Source organism: Anolis sagrei, chromosome 4 (genome assembly GCF_037176765.1).
Source record: "Anolis sagrei isolate rAnoSag1 chromosome 4, rAnoSag1.mat, whole genome shotgun sequence".
NCBI lineage: Eukaryota > Metazoa > Chordata > Lepidosauria > Squamata > Dactyloidae > Anolis > Anolis sagrei.
Genome location: NC_090024.1, coordinates 175,777,472 through 175,793,687, shown reverse-complemented (window position 1 = coordinate 175,793,687; position 16,216 = coordinate 175,777,472). Strand labels below are relative to the sequence as shown.

The following is a 16,216-nucleotide window of genomic DNA, read 5'->3' as shown; positions in this document are numbered from 1 at the left end:
AAGATCACCTGGGAAGGAATCCCACTGGAGCATTGCAGCGCACCCAAATACCCGGGAGTCACTCTGGACCGTGCTCTTACCTACAAGAAGCACTGCCTGAACATCAAGCAAAAAGTGGGTGCTAAAAACAATATCATACGAAAGCTAACTGGCACAACCTGGGGAATCACAACCAGATACAGTGAAGACATCTACCCTTGCGCTGTGCTACTCTGCTGCTGAGTATGCATGCCCAGTGTGGAACACATCTCACCATACTAAAACAGTGGATGTGGCTCTTAATGAGACATGCCGCATTATCACGGGGTGTCTGAGCCCTACACCACTGGAGAAATTACACTGCTTAGCCGGTATTGCACCACCTGACATCCGCCGGGAAGTAGCAGCCAATAGTGAAAGGACCAAGGCAGAGACATCTCCAGCTCATCCCCTGTTTGGGTATCAGCCAGCACGCCAACGACTTAAATCTAGACATAGTTTTCTAAGATCTACAGAGACACTCGCTGGAACACCTCAGCAAGCGAGAGTCCAAAAGTGGCAGGCTCAAACCCAGCACTTCAACCAATGGCTGATACCAAATGAGAGACTCCCCCCTGGGCACACAGAAGACTGGGCGACTTGGAAGGCATTGAACAGACTGTGCTCTGGCACCACGAGATGCGGAGCCAACCTTCAGAAATGGGGCTACAAAGTGGAATCCTCGACATGCGAGTGTGGAGAAGAGCAAACCACTGACCACCTGCTGCAATGCAACCTGAGCCCTGCCACATGCACAATGGAGGACCTTCTTGCAGCAACACCGGAAGCACCCCAAGTGGCCAGATACTGGTCAAAGGACATTTAACCAGCTACCAAACTCACAAGTTGTGTATTTTTCTGTTTGCTTTGTTCTGTTAGAAATGTAATATAATCGACTGGCTGCTCTGACATGACAAATAAATAAGCAATCAATGAATAATATATGATGTAATGAATTACCACCTCAAGTAGTGGAATGGGTGTGGCAACAAATCATCTCCCCACACTGTGAGGACCACCACTTTACGCAGCATAGATGGTTTGGAGACCTTCACCAAACCTGCTTTCCAAGGTTATCTACAAGATAACCTTGTGACAAATACAACAAGAGGACAACAGATTCAAACTCTGTACCCAAATAATTGTTCTGCATGTTTCAAAAGAAAAGGCATTACAATGTTGTGATGAACAAGTTTTCAGTAAAAAAACATGTGACCTTTAAAGTTTGTATTATTATATAGTTTGCTGGAATTTGAGTACAGCAGACATTTCTTGTTACTACTCTATTTTTGTCCAGGAGGACAACAGATGGTAAAAGTTCCTAGAACAGAGTCCTCTAAGAACAAAACACTGGGAGCTCACTCTATGTTTCATATAAAGTTTTATTGGATGTTTCCAGTCCTTTTTGTTTTAAGGACCTGTTGGGTGATACTAGAACTTGCATCCTGGTAGTGGCATATAGGTATATTTTAGTCAATCTTATGCCTGCCTATGCCTATTTTTGGTTTACCCAATAGTTGCCATTCCCTCCCTTTACAGAAACCCTGGGCTTGACATGGAGACACGATACAATCCCGCCCCCCCCCCCCCCCCATGACATTCAGGACTGGATAAGAATCTGGCTCTATCCCCCTAGCTATTACCTCAACTACTGAGACTCCTAGAAGACCCCAAAGGAGTTCAGCAAATCATGTAATCACTTCATGTCTGGCTATGGAGAAATAGCCAGAAACATCTGTGATTTTCCCCACCCTGCTCTTCTCTAGGCTGAAATGGGTTAAGGGGGAGAAGTGTCCTCTCACCTCAGGTATCAGAACATCTTTCACCACTAATCTGTCATCTCCATATGTTATTGTAGCAACTAACATCCCAGGCTCACATTCAGATATCCAAAGAATTATTTTGAGGCTGACCTAACACAGCATTGCCTCTATTTGCAAAATGAATTTTCAAGATTGCGAGTTCTTCAAAAGCCAAAAGCAACGACCAAATTGTGCTCTTCAGTATATGTGTGTATCTATGTTCTCCTTTGTGAGTGTATCAGGGATTTGACCAAGAACCCCTGAATTTTACTAATAATCCCAACTAAAATAGATCTATTGAACCAATTGTTAAATAGTGATTTAACACTTATGTAAATTCAACTGAATCAATAAGTCTACTGATAGGATTCAAAAGCACACAACCAGATCTCATTATTTTGTAATAAATGACCCCCATATACCCAGACAAAATGTTTCCTCTCTTCAAGAAGTTATGTAAAACTACAGATAATAGTGAAACAAACCTCTGGTTCTGACAAACCTCTGGTTCATAACTTACTTTTCTAGATGGAAATTTCACTACCATCACTGATTTGTAAGGGAAACATAAGAAACAAATGCAAGGCTGTAGAGTCAGTGCTTTGTTAACTCCATCTGCCTTAGAGGTGTTAGGTTAAACAAAGGGAAAGTGAAAAGCAATGATGATTTCGACTTGAGTGACTCCGGAATATCTAAGTTGCTTAAAAGATTTCTCCTAGAGTTAACTTAATCCTACAACAATCACTGCAAGCTTGAAGATTAACCTGAACTGATATTTAGCACCACATTGAGAAAAAAGTACAAGAATTTATAACAAAATAACTTTTCTTATATGTTTGTCTTTCAAATATTACACACACGATCTAATATTTGCAACATTCCAACATAAATCTTACTAAGAGTACACTCAAGGTAAATGGTACTTGAACAACAAATCCAGGCAAATAAGCCATGGTTTCATGCATTTTTAGTTCATGTAGTTTATTAAACTAAAAATTCATGTTACTCATGTGGCTCTGTAACAAAATACGTTGTAAGAGAAATATCATCCAAATGCCAACCTGGGTAAAAAAAATGGAAGTCGACTAAGCCGCTTACAAAGATTACTACTTGAGTTGCTGGCACCAACCTTACATCAATCTCTTTTAGAGAAAATTCCTACAACAATTAGAAAGCTAATATGATGCATTTGCTCAGTACAGAGCTCTTGGAGCAAAAGCCAAGGTTTACTCCGTTAAATAATCAGAGTTGCACACTCCTGACCAAATGGGTCTATAGCAACCTGCTATACTGGTAAGCAACTAACAAGCAGAGGTTTAAAATTATTGTTGAAATAAGAAATGCCTCTCTTAAACCAGCTTTTCCACCACTATAATTGCATTACTGCTCTGTTGTTTCCATGACTGTAATCTGTATTTTAATTTCCTCATGCTGCTGTACTGGATGGTCGGCTCTATGAGGTTAGGATGTGGATGCAAGTGCAGAAACTGGGAGAAGAACTAGGAAGAGGATCAAATAGTGATGTGGAACAACTCACAAAGGTCAAATTTCCAGGATCATAACTCATTGGCAGTTTCCTTTCAGAAGTCTGTCACAGGGACATAGAAGACCACAGAGCAATGCCAGCAGCTATTGTCATCATCAACTTCAAGAGTTCCAACATAGAGGTCTAGAAGAACTCTATTTAATACCTCTATAAAATTATTCTGAGTATAGGAAGAGAGATCCCCTGGTAATGAAAGCACGAAAAAGATGTGATATGGCATGCCACTGAAGATCAACTGATAACTGGAATCTGTGAAGAAGCAGCTGATTATCCTCTGATGAATCTAATTAAATATTTCTTGGTGACACTTTGTCTTTCCTTGGGTAAACATTGGGTAGAGTATGCTTCAGTTGGTGGTAGGAACACTATATTTGAAATTCTTTCACCCAATGTTTTCTTCCCCTTTTACACATAGAAGGGACAAATGGATTAATAGGCCTCATGTCTATGTAGCATGATCCTATCAGGGTTGGACAGCTTAATGTTTTCCTATAGTCCATTCTACTTCTGACTTGCCAATTCATGGTCATGTCTGCATGGTCTGCACTGATGGGAAACACATCTTTATCTAGATTAGGGCAGAGATGTTTCATTCCACCTCCCCTTTCCATGGAAGAGGGCAATGGCCTGGTTTGACTATTTGTTGTTGTTTTCCTTTCAAGCACTGGAGTACAAAACATGTGTGCACACAGATATTGGTATCAGATAATCATTGTTGAGATGGGTGCAACCATAGGTTTGTACATAGACACAGGAAGGGAGGGATCTTGGGCTATACAAACTGCTCTGATTATGCTTCGGACATTGCACAGTAGTTTGATGCAAATTCATACTAGTAATCTATTGATAACTCTTACCAGGACTCTATAATAGGTTCAGCAACTCAGATAGCGTCTTGAAAAAAGTAATCATATTCACTGCTCCACTGACATATGAGTTGCCAACTCCTGTGATTTCCATTCTCCTGCTAAAGAAAGTGTCTCAAAGTGATGGACAAATAAAAACCAACAAAAACCATTTTAGCATGCATTAAAAAAACTTATTTAAAAACCCTAAAAGCAGTCTAAAAATAATGCTTAGAAGTCCAAGAATAGGCCAAGAGAACAGCAGTATTTTCCTCAACGGAGTATTCAGAGTATTCCATGTTTCAGAATGTGGAAGTTCCTTTTAGATATTACAGCATTTCTTAACCTGGGTCGGGACCCCTGGGCGGTCACAAGGGGGTGTCAGAGGGGTCACCAAAGATCATCAGAAAACCCCAGTATTTTCTGTTGGTCATGAGGGTTCTGTGTGGGAAGTTTGGCCCAATTCTATCTTAGGTGGGATTCAGAATGCTCTTCGATTCTAGGTGAACTAGAAATCCCAACAACTAAAACTCCCAAATGTCATGGTCTATTTTCCCCAAACTCCACCAATGTTCACATTTGGGCATATTGAGTATTTGTGCCAAGTTTAGTCCAGATCTATCATTGTTTGAGTCCACAGTGCTCTCTGGATGTGGTGAACGATAACTCTCAAACTCAAGGTCAATGCCCACTAAACCCAATTTTCTCTTGGTCATGGGAGTTCTGTGTGCCAAGTTTGGTTGAATTCCATCATTGGTGGAGTTCAGAATGCTCATTGATTGTAGGTGAACTATAAATCCCAGCAACTACAACTCCAAAATGACAATATGAATTCTCTCCACCAGTATTAAAATTTGGTGTATCAGGTATTTGTGTCAAATTTGGTCCACTGAGTGAAAATACATCCTGCATATCAGATATTTACAATTCATAACAGTAGCACAGTTACAGTTATGAAGTAGCAACAAAAATAATTTTATGATTGGGGGTCACTACAACATGAGGAACTGTATTAAGGGGTCGTGGCATTAGGAAGGTTGAGAACCACTGAGATATTACAATGAATAAGAGATGCTGTCATAGGTAGACTTGGGCTGAAAGATAGATTATTTTGACTGATAAAGATACAGAAAGCATAGTTGAGAGTGACTTCTGGTAGGGAGTGCCCCCACTACTTCTTTAAAAAGAGGGGGGGTTGTTCCAACCCATCAAAATCAAGGAAAATAAACTTGAGAAGATGGGTGAAAACTACAAATTATGAAAGGGAGGGGGGATAATAATCAGGCATCTAGCTAAGGGATATTAATTATCATTCCAAAGGCAGCATTCATAATTAATTTTCTTGATGTCCTTACAAATAAGAACAAGCTGAGATGGTGGTTTCACAATGTTTATAAATTGCTAAGTTAATTAACAGTCAATCATTAGAGAGAAGATGAAGGAATCTTCTTTGACATCACTCAGTCCTCTCTGAGGAAATGCTTTTTTATACCAAGGAAGGATTACAAGTTTATGTTCTTCTGTCTTGAACTCCCCCACCTCCTCCCCTTTTCTACATATTTACAGCATCTTTCAAAATTTTGACAAATAATTGATTCCAAAAGGATTTATCCTTTAACATTTATTCTTTACAGGCAAGAAGTCAAACAACAACACAGTCCAATGTGAAGTCAACACAAACAGCTAAACATGCCTGACACTTCATCTCACTTTTTTGTGCGTTTGTATTTTTTCAGTCGTGTTACTTGGCTTGAAATGGGATTTATAAAAACTGGTAGCTAAACAGATAGGTGATAAGCTGAAGAAAAATACCTAATCACAGCCTTATTTTTGTTTTAGGCCATTTCCTTCTTTCACCATGACACTGAAGGTAGTATACCTGGATAGACCTTTTCTTCACTTCCTTCTGCCCATAACAGATTTAGACCTATGAAAATAGCCTGAAGACACCAAATCTTGTCTGATCTGATCTTAACAGCTACGCATGGTTAGACCTGATTAATACATGGGTGGGAAACCGGCAATGATTTCTACAATTCATAGACCATATTTCCAAGGAAGTCTGTGGAAAACCCACAGAGTACTACTTGCCTAAGCAAAAAGTATGAAATTAATGGAGTCACAAGAAGTCAGCAGGTGACTTGAAGGCAGACACAATGGTCTGAAAGTTGAATTGAAAAGCTTTTTTTAAGCATTGAGTTGTTTGATATTAAGCAAAACTAGCCAGGGTTGACCCTGATTTCTCTCTCCTTTCTTGTAATCAGGGTTAGGTGGAAGTTAATGCAGAAATAAGATGAAATACATTCAAGACTTGAAAAGGTGAAACTAATATACTAGAGCTAGAGGTAACACAGTTATCTTATTTCTCATACAAATGCTGAAAGGACTAAAGATACACATGATTTAGAGTCATATGTCCCACAAGCAAATGCAACTTTTTCTGAAAGCCAATTCTTCCACCAGTTATTCCTCTGCACATCTTGGTGGTTTTTGATACCACTCAAACTATTACTTTCTTGTTAACAGGGTCACCAGCATGATAATTGCATTGCAATCGATCCCTTCCTAAATGACCAGTTGGTACAGATCACCTGCTTTATGAGACAGGATCACACATTTTGTACTTATCTACACAAAATTCTTTAATGGTGTCATTTGGAAGCCTGAATGTAGAAATGGCACAAAATTCTCCTTTTTCACAGAGAAAAAGGTAATAGATATAGTGATGGGCTAGACGAATATCCGTGAACTGAAGCTGTCTGGACCCCCTCCCCCTCCCCCGGAAAAGTACTGTAAATTGATGGCTTACTTGTCCAGAGAAGCAAATCCTCACTCCTCAGAACCTCACTCAACACACAACGGATCTTATTTGAATACCCAGTCCATTTACGTTCAGCTGCCTTCAAACATGCTTTGGAAACTGCAGTTAAAAATTCGGAAACATTGTGTGCTATTGTCTCAAGCCAGATGTTATGATTGCTTTATGCTTGCATAGTATGCCAGTTAGAGGCTTCCAATCTACATCCAGATTAAATTCAAAGTGTTGCTTTTCACATTTGAAACTCTTCACCATTTAGAACAAGTGACTAGTTCAGTGCCATATGCATCTCTGTTCTGCCACATAGGCATCTTTAAAGATGAAAGTTCTGTGTGATTCTGTGATAAGGTAGGTGGCTACCAGAGACAGATCGGTCTGCAATGAATCTTTCTTCAAAGAGTTCTATTGTCAAAGCGGAATCAGGAAAACATAGAATTTGGGAAAACAGAAGGAAAACTTTCATCCTAAAGTAGCACATCTATTTATGAAAAGACTGAAGTAGTGAGTCACTATCCATATACAATTTGTTGTTGAATAATTGTTCCAATTTTAAAATCTAAGTCGTTTTTCTTCCTATTAGAAAGCCTAGGGGAAAGAGTCCTTTGAAATATCTAAGCTGGTAAAATTTAAAAATTAGCTACTGAGCATGAAGTATGCAAATAATTGCTCTTCATAACATTTTTATTGCCTCCACATTCTATGAATTATTGCTTCAAATTCCACTATGCCATTATGATGAAAAAGTGGTATCAATAAAGTCTGTATGATTGATGTTAAGATTTTATCACTGGAAGACTATGAAAACCAGAGGCATGCCAAAGTGAAACTATTTTTCATGAGATTTCCTCTGCATTCATTCATTCATTCATGCACAGCAATAATGATACCCACACATTTCATTTACCATGGTGCATTTGCATAGCAGATACGCCTAAATCAAAATGTGCATGTCCAACCATTTCTGCTATGAATGCAGTTTAAGGGAGAATTCCAGTTGTAAGATATGTAGTATTTCAAAAATACTTCTCTATTTTAATCTTCTGAGAAAAAGGATGGGTGAACAAAACCAGATTTCCTTCTCGCCTTTCCTCAGCATCTTCAATGACTGGCAAAGAATTATGGCTTCTCATAGCTGACATTCAAATTTCAACACTGGAAAATCCAAATCAGAGAATTTTATGATCATCTGAAGTTGTTTTAGTCGATACATTATAAATATTGATAACTCAACATCAAAGTTGCCACAATATAAATGTAGAAAAGCTTTGGAGGTTGAAAGCTTCCTCAAAATGCTTGGGACCAGAAGTATTTCATATTTTGGTGATTTTTTTCCAGATTTTGGAATGCTTGCATATCTTGGATGTGCAACATTTCTAAATTGTTATTTTTTTATGCACGTTTGCACTATACTGAATGTAAACATGTTTTATTTTTTTTACCAAGAAAACAAATGTGATTGTATAAAAGACAAAACATTCCCACCTTCTCAGTATTGTTTTACAAGACAGCTAAATCTTACTTGGTTGTCTCTAATGGTAGGGGATTGACAATTAAGGAGAGACATGCAACCTCCAACTACCCTCCAGATTTTCTTAACTAAAGCATTTAAAAATAAGAAATGGTGATAAGTTGCCAAATTTTGAATCAAAGCATGTAGTGCATATACCATTTAAAGAGGAAAAAAAGAAATCAACTTTATTCCACTTCAAATTGTACATATGAACGCAAGAACACAAGAACAAGGTTAATGAAAAATGTTACTAAAAGGCAATATTCCCCTCTAGGTTCTTCCAATCTTTGTATTGTATGTGCTTGCTGAAGTTAAGTGAGCCTATGAATTCCATAGGGTTTTAAACATCATTTTAGATGTGGTTTATTATTGCATTCTTCTGAATAGTATCTGGCATTCCCTGCTGATCTCTATTCCAAGTACTAACCAGGCCTCCCTTTTTTAGGTTCCAATACCTTCAGATTTTTGAAGTTTTCCCAGTACACATTCTTATTAATGAATATACATCAGATTTGGGTTGGGGGGGGGGGGGTGAGAAACAGCCTAATAAGAATTCAACATAAAGTTTGTTTTGATGCTGATTCATCTCCATGATGAAAAGGCTATTAAGTGACCCTCATCACGTAAGGCACCAGTATCAGCCACTGAAATAATGAACAGGTTTAAATGTCCACTACATAGAGCATATTTGGGCTACAATTGAGCAGAATTATATTTTTAAAACCTTCCCTGGTGAGTTAAAGGAAAACCACCGTTTGTTTTAAACTGAGCTGACATGAAGGTAAAAGGGATCAATCTCAATTTTAGTGTTTTTCAATGTAATGGATTCCTTTTACTAAATAATAAAAGGAAATCCTATTTTGCCAGCTTATGTCCCTCCACTCCTGCCCAAATCAAAGGTCTGCCAGAACCACTTCATTATAGATCATGCCATATAGCACAACAGCACAACTTTCTTCCAAGCTACATAACAGATGTGTAGTGGTGGGAACAGAACAGAATATTTCTTCCAAATACTGAACTAAAATGGTGGCACAGCTGTTTCAATGGCCTCATGTGACATTCAAACAAACATTTATGGAAAATATAGTAATTCAATGCCATAACCCTGAAAGAAGCATGATTATACAGTAGCTCTTGGAAAACCAATGACCATCAAATTAGAAAATCAGCCATCACCATTTCTGTATTTTCACATTCAATATTTTGCTTTACTAGAAGGGAGCCAAAGACACCGGTCGAAAAAAGACCAAATTGAATGAATAGTCTATATACTTGACCATTAATGAACCAATATTCCACACTATTAATATACAGGAAAGAACAATTCATTAGTAGGGAAAACTGGATCCAAAAAGTAAATAGAGTATTGCTAACACAATAGGAAGATGACCTTGAAGATGGCTCCACTTCAATTTGCCCCAAACTTCATTGCATTTTATTTAACAGTAAATGGCAGCTGTGAAGTCAAACAGCCAGACTGTCAGCCATCAGTTGCCAGAATAAACACATCACATTTCAAAATGAACCTGACTGCGCCATCTAGTTGACAGAGAGCAATCTCCAGCGGGTAAACTAGCTGTTGGCACCAGAATGGCAGCAGCTGTGGATGGAGATGTAGCAGAAAACTTTCTATTTTTCTTCAATATGCTGACACGCTATGATAATCTAGGAATATGGTGTTAGGAGGTGGGCAGTTGAGCAAGAGCTGGCGTACAAATCTTAAAATACTCAAATTTTAGACATCTATTTTTTTAAAAAAAATCAAAAATTATTCCATAGAAGAGCAATCCTATGCACAATTTCTTCTTAGCATGCCCCATTGAATATAGTAGGATTTATGTCTAAAGATACACAGGATTGCATTGCTCTCTGAAATCATATTCTACATTATATATAATGTGATATCTACTATAAACAGCAGCAATCATAATGCTAATGCCACAAAATATAATAGTCTGGTTCAAACTTGGTTTAATGAAATTCTCTGCAGCCTGAAGTCAGATGCTCCTACTGTCATTTGTTCACACCCAAATTTTGTTAGACATGAACTGGAAAGGTAAAGGTTTTCCCTTCACGTTAAGTCCAATGGGGTCCAACTCTGGGGGTTGGTGCTCATCTTCATTTCTAAGCCAAAGAGCCAGTGTTGTCCATAAACACCTCCAAGGTGATGACTGCATGGAGCATCGTTACCTTCCCACCGGAGCAGTGCCTATTGATCTACTCACATTTGCATGTTTTCAATCTGCTAGAATGGCAGAAGCTGGGGCTGACAGCAAAAGCTCATGCTGCTCCCCGGATTCAAGCCTTCAACCTTTTGGTCAACAAGTTTAACAGTTCAGTGATTTAACCCACTGTGCCACCGGGGGCTCCATAAACTGGAAAATCTGGGTCCTAATTCATTTCACCAAATAAACTTTGAAACTGGGATCTGGTTCTAAGTGCCAACACCATTTTCTCATCCTTTATATATTTCAGTTTTTTTTTTTTTAAAAAAAAGAGAGTGAATAATGCTGCATGTTTTACAGTGTAAAATATAATACCCTCTGTGTTTATGCAAACTTCTGGCAAACTCTAATCTTTAGGGTAATGGGGACATAAATATGTCCTCTTTTCCTAAATACTTGTTGGAGGTGGACAATATTTGAACTATTAAAGTAAGCCCCCCTTCATGTATTATTGTTCCACTTTAAAATCAAATTGAAGTCTTGCACTGCTTACAATACTATAGAAACATTTAATATTCTGCTTAAGAGTTGATTTAAAGGCTTCTAATTGCTATCCAATAGGAAAGTTTTCTTACGAACCACTCCTGGACATGTGGATGGCAGCAATAAGACAGATAGTATGTGGGATGATATATCTCATCAACTAGTACTTGAACAGCAGAGATTTTTAGTTTTATAAAGATACACCACCCTCAGTCCCAATTTCGTATGCTTAAAGAAAGTAGAAACCTCTTGTATGCCTCAATAGTAAGAAGCAATGTAATAAGGAACAGCTTACTGTTTGAAAGTAGCAATGCTATTGTAACAAGTTCCTTTGGGAGGGAAACAAGGCAATGAACTTCCTTTTAAAATTATTAGACCATAATACTTAAAAACATTTTTGAATATAACTTTAAAACATTAGGAGACACTTCAAATACCATTTGTTTTATTTCTCAAAGCAATGCATATTAAATGAAGGAGATCACAAGGGGTAAGTAGAGCTTGCTGGCTGTCATAATGGCTTTATCTGCTTATCCTTTGGTCCATCATTATTTGATTTTCTAATTATTTAGTTTGTTCGAGCTAATTAGAATGCACACAAGCCCCAATGAGAAACAACCTCTTTACAATGAAAATGTTAAGATATCTTAGGGAAAACAACCAAAACAAAAGACCCCCCAAAAAGAAAGTCTCTTTTCCTATTTTTTTTTGGGGGGGGGGGGGAGATATGATCCTCCCTTATTCACAGATCTGATATCCATGATTTCTTACCCATACTCCAAAAAATATTCCCTCCCAGAAGTTTTTATGTGTTATTCTATGGAATGCTCTATAGTCAAAATATAGAGTTTGCTATTATTTGTGATTAAAGTATTCAGGGAAGGGAGGTGGTGGTATTCATTGTCTTTGAACATATCCCCAAGGGTCATATTGTAGATATATGGAAGAAAATCTAAATGCTACCTATCAAATCATTTCCACACCCTCATTTAAAATATTTAGAATACTATTATTCAAACTGCTCTTCTGGATACACTGTATTCCTTTGCATCTTTAGCCAACATCAATGGGCCTCCTTCTTCCCCTTTTGAGTAGACACATATATCAAACCCCAAATGGGAAATATGATGAGCTCTATTGCAACTGACGCGACCAGATTGAAACAAAAATATTATAATTTGATAGTATAAAAGCACTGGTATGGCTGTATATGATGGAGGCAGGGCTGGGTAAAGGACATAATGGTGGAAGTCATGATGTGCAACAGACAAATGCTCTCAACCATGCCATGCTGTGTAGATGTGGAGAGAAGAAACCAACTCAGAAACTCAAAGGAGGGCAGGTGGCTTGAATGAACCATGGCACAAGAGAATCACTCTCTGGTGCTATGGAAGAAAGAAAAATAACACCAAAACAAAAGCTATAGCAGAGCCAATTGCCATCCCTCCTGTTAAAACCTAGTCAACTACAATGGCATGGGAACAGGCCGATCTCCTCCGCTGTATGCCTAGAAGAGGAATGAAGCCCAAGATGGGAAATACATGCCCCTACCACAGGCTCTTGAATGCAGAAACAGCCACATTTGGAGTTCACTTATAAAATACCACAAAATAAATGTTTAAAAATCCACACATCATCTAATGGCAAACAAGGCCACCACTTCCCTTCTGACTTTTCTAAAATTCGGCTTAGAAACACAAATCATATGTTAATAAAGTTCCATAGCTGATGTATATAATAGAAGCTATCACTACTTAATCTTAACACATTCTATTACATATGTTTCTTGCAAAAATTTCTTTTTCTGTTCTACTACATTGTGGTGTTCTGGGAAAAAATACAAGGGATTTTAGGTGATACGACTTCCCAAAACAGCTGTAATATACATAATGAACAGGAACCACAGTTCAAATGCAGCATTTTTGTAAAGAAAACCTGTTCTCCCTCAATCCCTAGAATACGAAAGCACAAATGATATAAACTGTGGATTTGGATCATACATGGTTTAAAACAGACACTGTGACTTTAAATGGAGTCTATTCTAAAATAAATCAGCTTGCACTTCAGAGAGCAAGATCATTTTTAAATATCTAGATTCACAAAAAGCATTTTAATAAACTTTCTTTTAAAGCCGTATGAAAAGTGCGACCACATTAAGTTTTTATTTCACTGAATTTTCCTGTACAGAGATAGCTTGCAAAACAAAACCCCAATAACTTTAATAGGATGGAAGGAGAGGTCAAGGATTTGCCAAACTGTCATCTAAGTTCACACTCAGCATGTCACAACTAGGGAATTCAGTGCTATTTTTCCATTAAGGGAATTTTACTGCTTTAAGCAGGCGCAGAGTGTCTTTAAAAATGAGCAAAACCAGTAAAACAAGTCACACTTTGGATCCATCGATATCAACACTATGAAATCAAGACCACCACCACCCGAGTTTTTACTAACACTTTATTAAAAATTCAAAATTTATTGCAAATTATACTTTGCTTCTCGCCTTTCTTCGTTTTTACACGATTTATTGATATCCATGATTTTTTCACAAATGTACTTGTTGACTTTGGAGAGTCTCTGTGCAATTTCAGCCTCATCCACAGTTTCTTGTGCTATCCTGTCATATAAACATTCTGAAATGAAGAAAAATGGCATTTAGAAACCAACTCAGCAAATATATAATCCATATATACCAGGGACAGCATAGGGAATACAATTTTTTTTTCCAGAATTTAAAACCCAAACATAAATTATGTGAGAGTTTTTGCATGGAAGCCTGGAATGGCAGCTAATTCTATGCATGCACACTTCTTAATCATAAACGAGTCTGTCATAAAACAGCACACTTTCTGCCAAGATTTAATACTACAGTACCAAATGTCTCCACCTGCCATTCTGAATTAGAAGGCACTGTCTCTGAACACTTGGACTAGTATCAATTCTGCATTTAGTTGTGGGTGTTTTAAGTTCATTAAAATAAATGAACTTGAGCACCACAAAGCCCAGAGTAATTTTTTTATTTAACATGATTCTGATGGCAATGAAGGCGACTTAGGATTTAGCATTCCCTGGCTTTTAGCACACATTTATACCTCAGACCTCTGAAATCCCAGCCAAACTCTTAGCACTTTATCAAAGTCATGGTCACATGAGCAAGCTCTAGAGAACAATCTATGTTCTTGTTATGTCCATGCTCCCTTTTTGCCAAAGGCAGCAAGTCTTCTAGTTGCTCAAACCCAGCTTTGCCATTTGTCTAAATTTTTCTTGTCTAAATGACACCAATGAAGCTGGTAGTTCAAAGGAAGTAGGAGCTTACAACATTTGTTCCCTGCTGAACAAAAGTGTGATTCACTGCAGCAGCACATTTCTGTGACAGATAAGGATTCCAGAGCTTTCTCTGGTGGATCCAATGAACAGTTATATAGAATTACTGGAGAAATTGGTTATGCTATCCAATAATAACACTTGGAGGGAAAATGTAAAATGAAGGTATGCAAAAAGGAAACCCAATTTCCTTTGAAGCTGAGTGTTTGCATCTGCTCATGGATAGGAACAATTGATGGCATCTTTCAAAATAGGGTCCAGATATTAAAACCTCTGTAATCTCTGACTGAAGAAAGAAAACAGCAAACAGCCTAATTATTAAAAAAAAGCTATGTCAATCATGCTTAATAATAATAATAATAATAATAATAATAATAATAATAATAATACTTTATCTATATACTGCCCTATCTCCCCAGGGGGAGATAGTACATTGGCACTTGATATACAATATATTATACTGTGAAATGGACAATTCTTCCTACAGTAGTATAAGCCATTGTAAATACAGGCTATTACTACCGATAATATTAAGTGACATCCTGACCAATTAAGCAACTTCTGCTTTGCCTACTTTTTTCCAGTAGCAGTTATTTCTTTATATGGCATAAAACTATAAAGATTCACTTAATTAACATGTTTTATAGCACTGTTAATGCACTGTATTAAGGTAATGACAATTAAGTATTCTACATCCTTTGCAGTTCCCTTTGACACCTTTCAGAAGTTTTATAAAAGGTTATTTTTCAGTAACAGGGTTTATAATGTTTGTGTACCATTTTTAATAACTTCCTTACAATAAATTGCACAACAGAGACCACTAAAACAGTAAGATATATTACTTCCATTAAAGCTTAAATCCATATTTTAAAGATGTAACTTAAGGAAGCTGTTTTAGAACGAGAGAATAAAAGCAAAAGTCACTCCACAGATACAAATTTTATGAGTTCTCATTTTGAAATGCAAATAAAATAAAATAAAGGACATTATTAGAAAGTAAAGCCCGCTGAACAAAACAGGACTTATTTTGAAGTAAACAGACCCAAGATTGTAATGTTGAGTGCAATAATAACTTAAGTTATATTTAGTTCAATTAATTTGACTTGTACTAATGGTTTTTGGGATTGCACACAAATTCAAAAGACCTCTGAACTACTGTTCCCTGCCTGAAATAGACAGACATTCATAGTCTCTTAGCATATTCATGAAGGGTCTATCAAAGAAAAAAAATCATACTGTATTTTCAAATCAGGACTTTTTGTTCAAACATCTGATTAGTATGGCATTTACTTTTTACTTATCAGACTGCCTTTTTGTGTCTTTTCCTCTTAAAATAGATTGTAGATTTCCTATCTGAATTTTGAATAAAAAACTTGGGAGATTAGCAAAATACAAGGCTTAATATCCACAAATATTGTCTATGTATGTAGAAATAGTAACTTGGTAAAGATACTGTGTGATGTGCATTGATCCTATATATACATAGAGCACGAGATACACTATCACCCTGACAGACATGCTGATTGCCCTGAATGTTCCTTCAGTAAATATATGTTCAAATGTGTTAGAGCTGTGGTCCTGTACCACTCATACTCAGGATTCACAAGAGAGAGCTGAGGTACAAGGAAACAGGAGGAATGGACAA

The 16,216-nt window shown here is 37.3% G+C and overlaps 1 protein-coding gene across 6 annotated transcripts in view; it reads right to left on the bottom strand.

Annotated features, from left to right (window-relative positions):
- The window catches only part of BEND5 (BEN domain containing 5), a 995,828-nt gene that overhangs the window by 394,054 nt on the left and 585,558 nt on the right, over positions 1-16,216 (bottom strand). For 5 of the 6 annotated variants that reach the window (XM_060773472.2, XM_060773473.2, XM_060773475.2 and 2 more), the window contains one exon: positions 13,691-13,880. The exons of the other annotated variant lie outside the window; for it this stretch is intronic. In XM_060773472.2, the coding sequence (XP_060629455.1) occupies positions 13,723-13,880 (158 nt within the window). In that variant the 3' untranslated portion in view covers positions 13,691-13,722. Of the gene's footprint in view, positions 1-13,690; positions 13,881-16,216 lie in introns of those variants that run through there. 6 annotated transcript variants of the gene reach the window in all.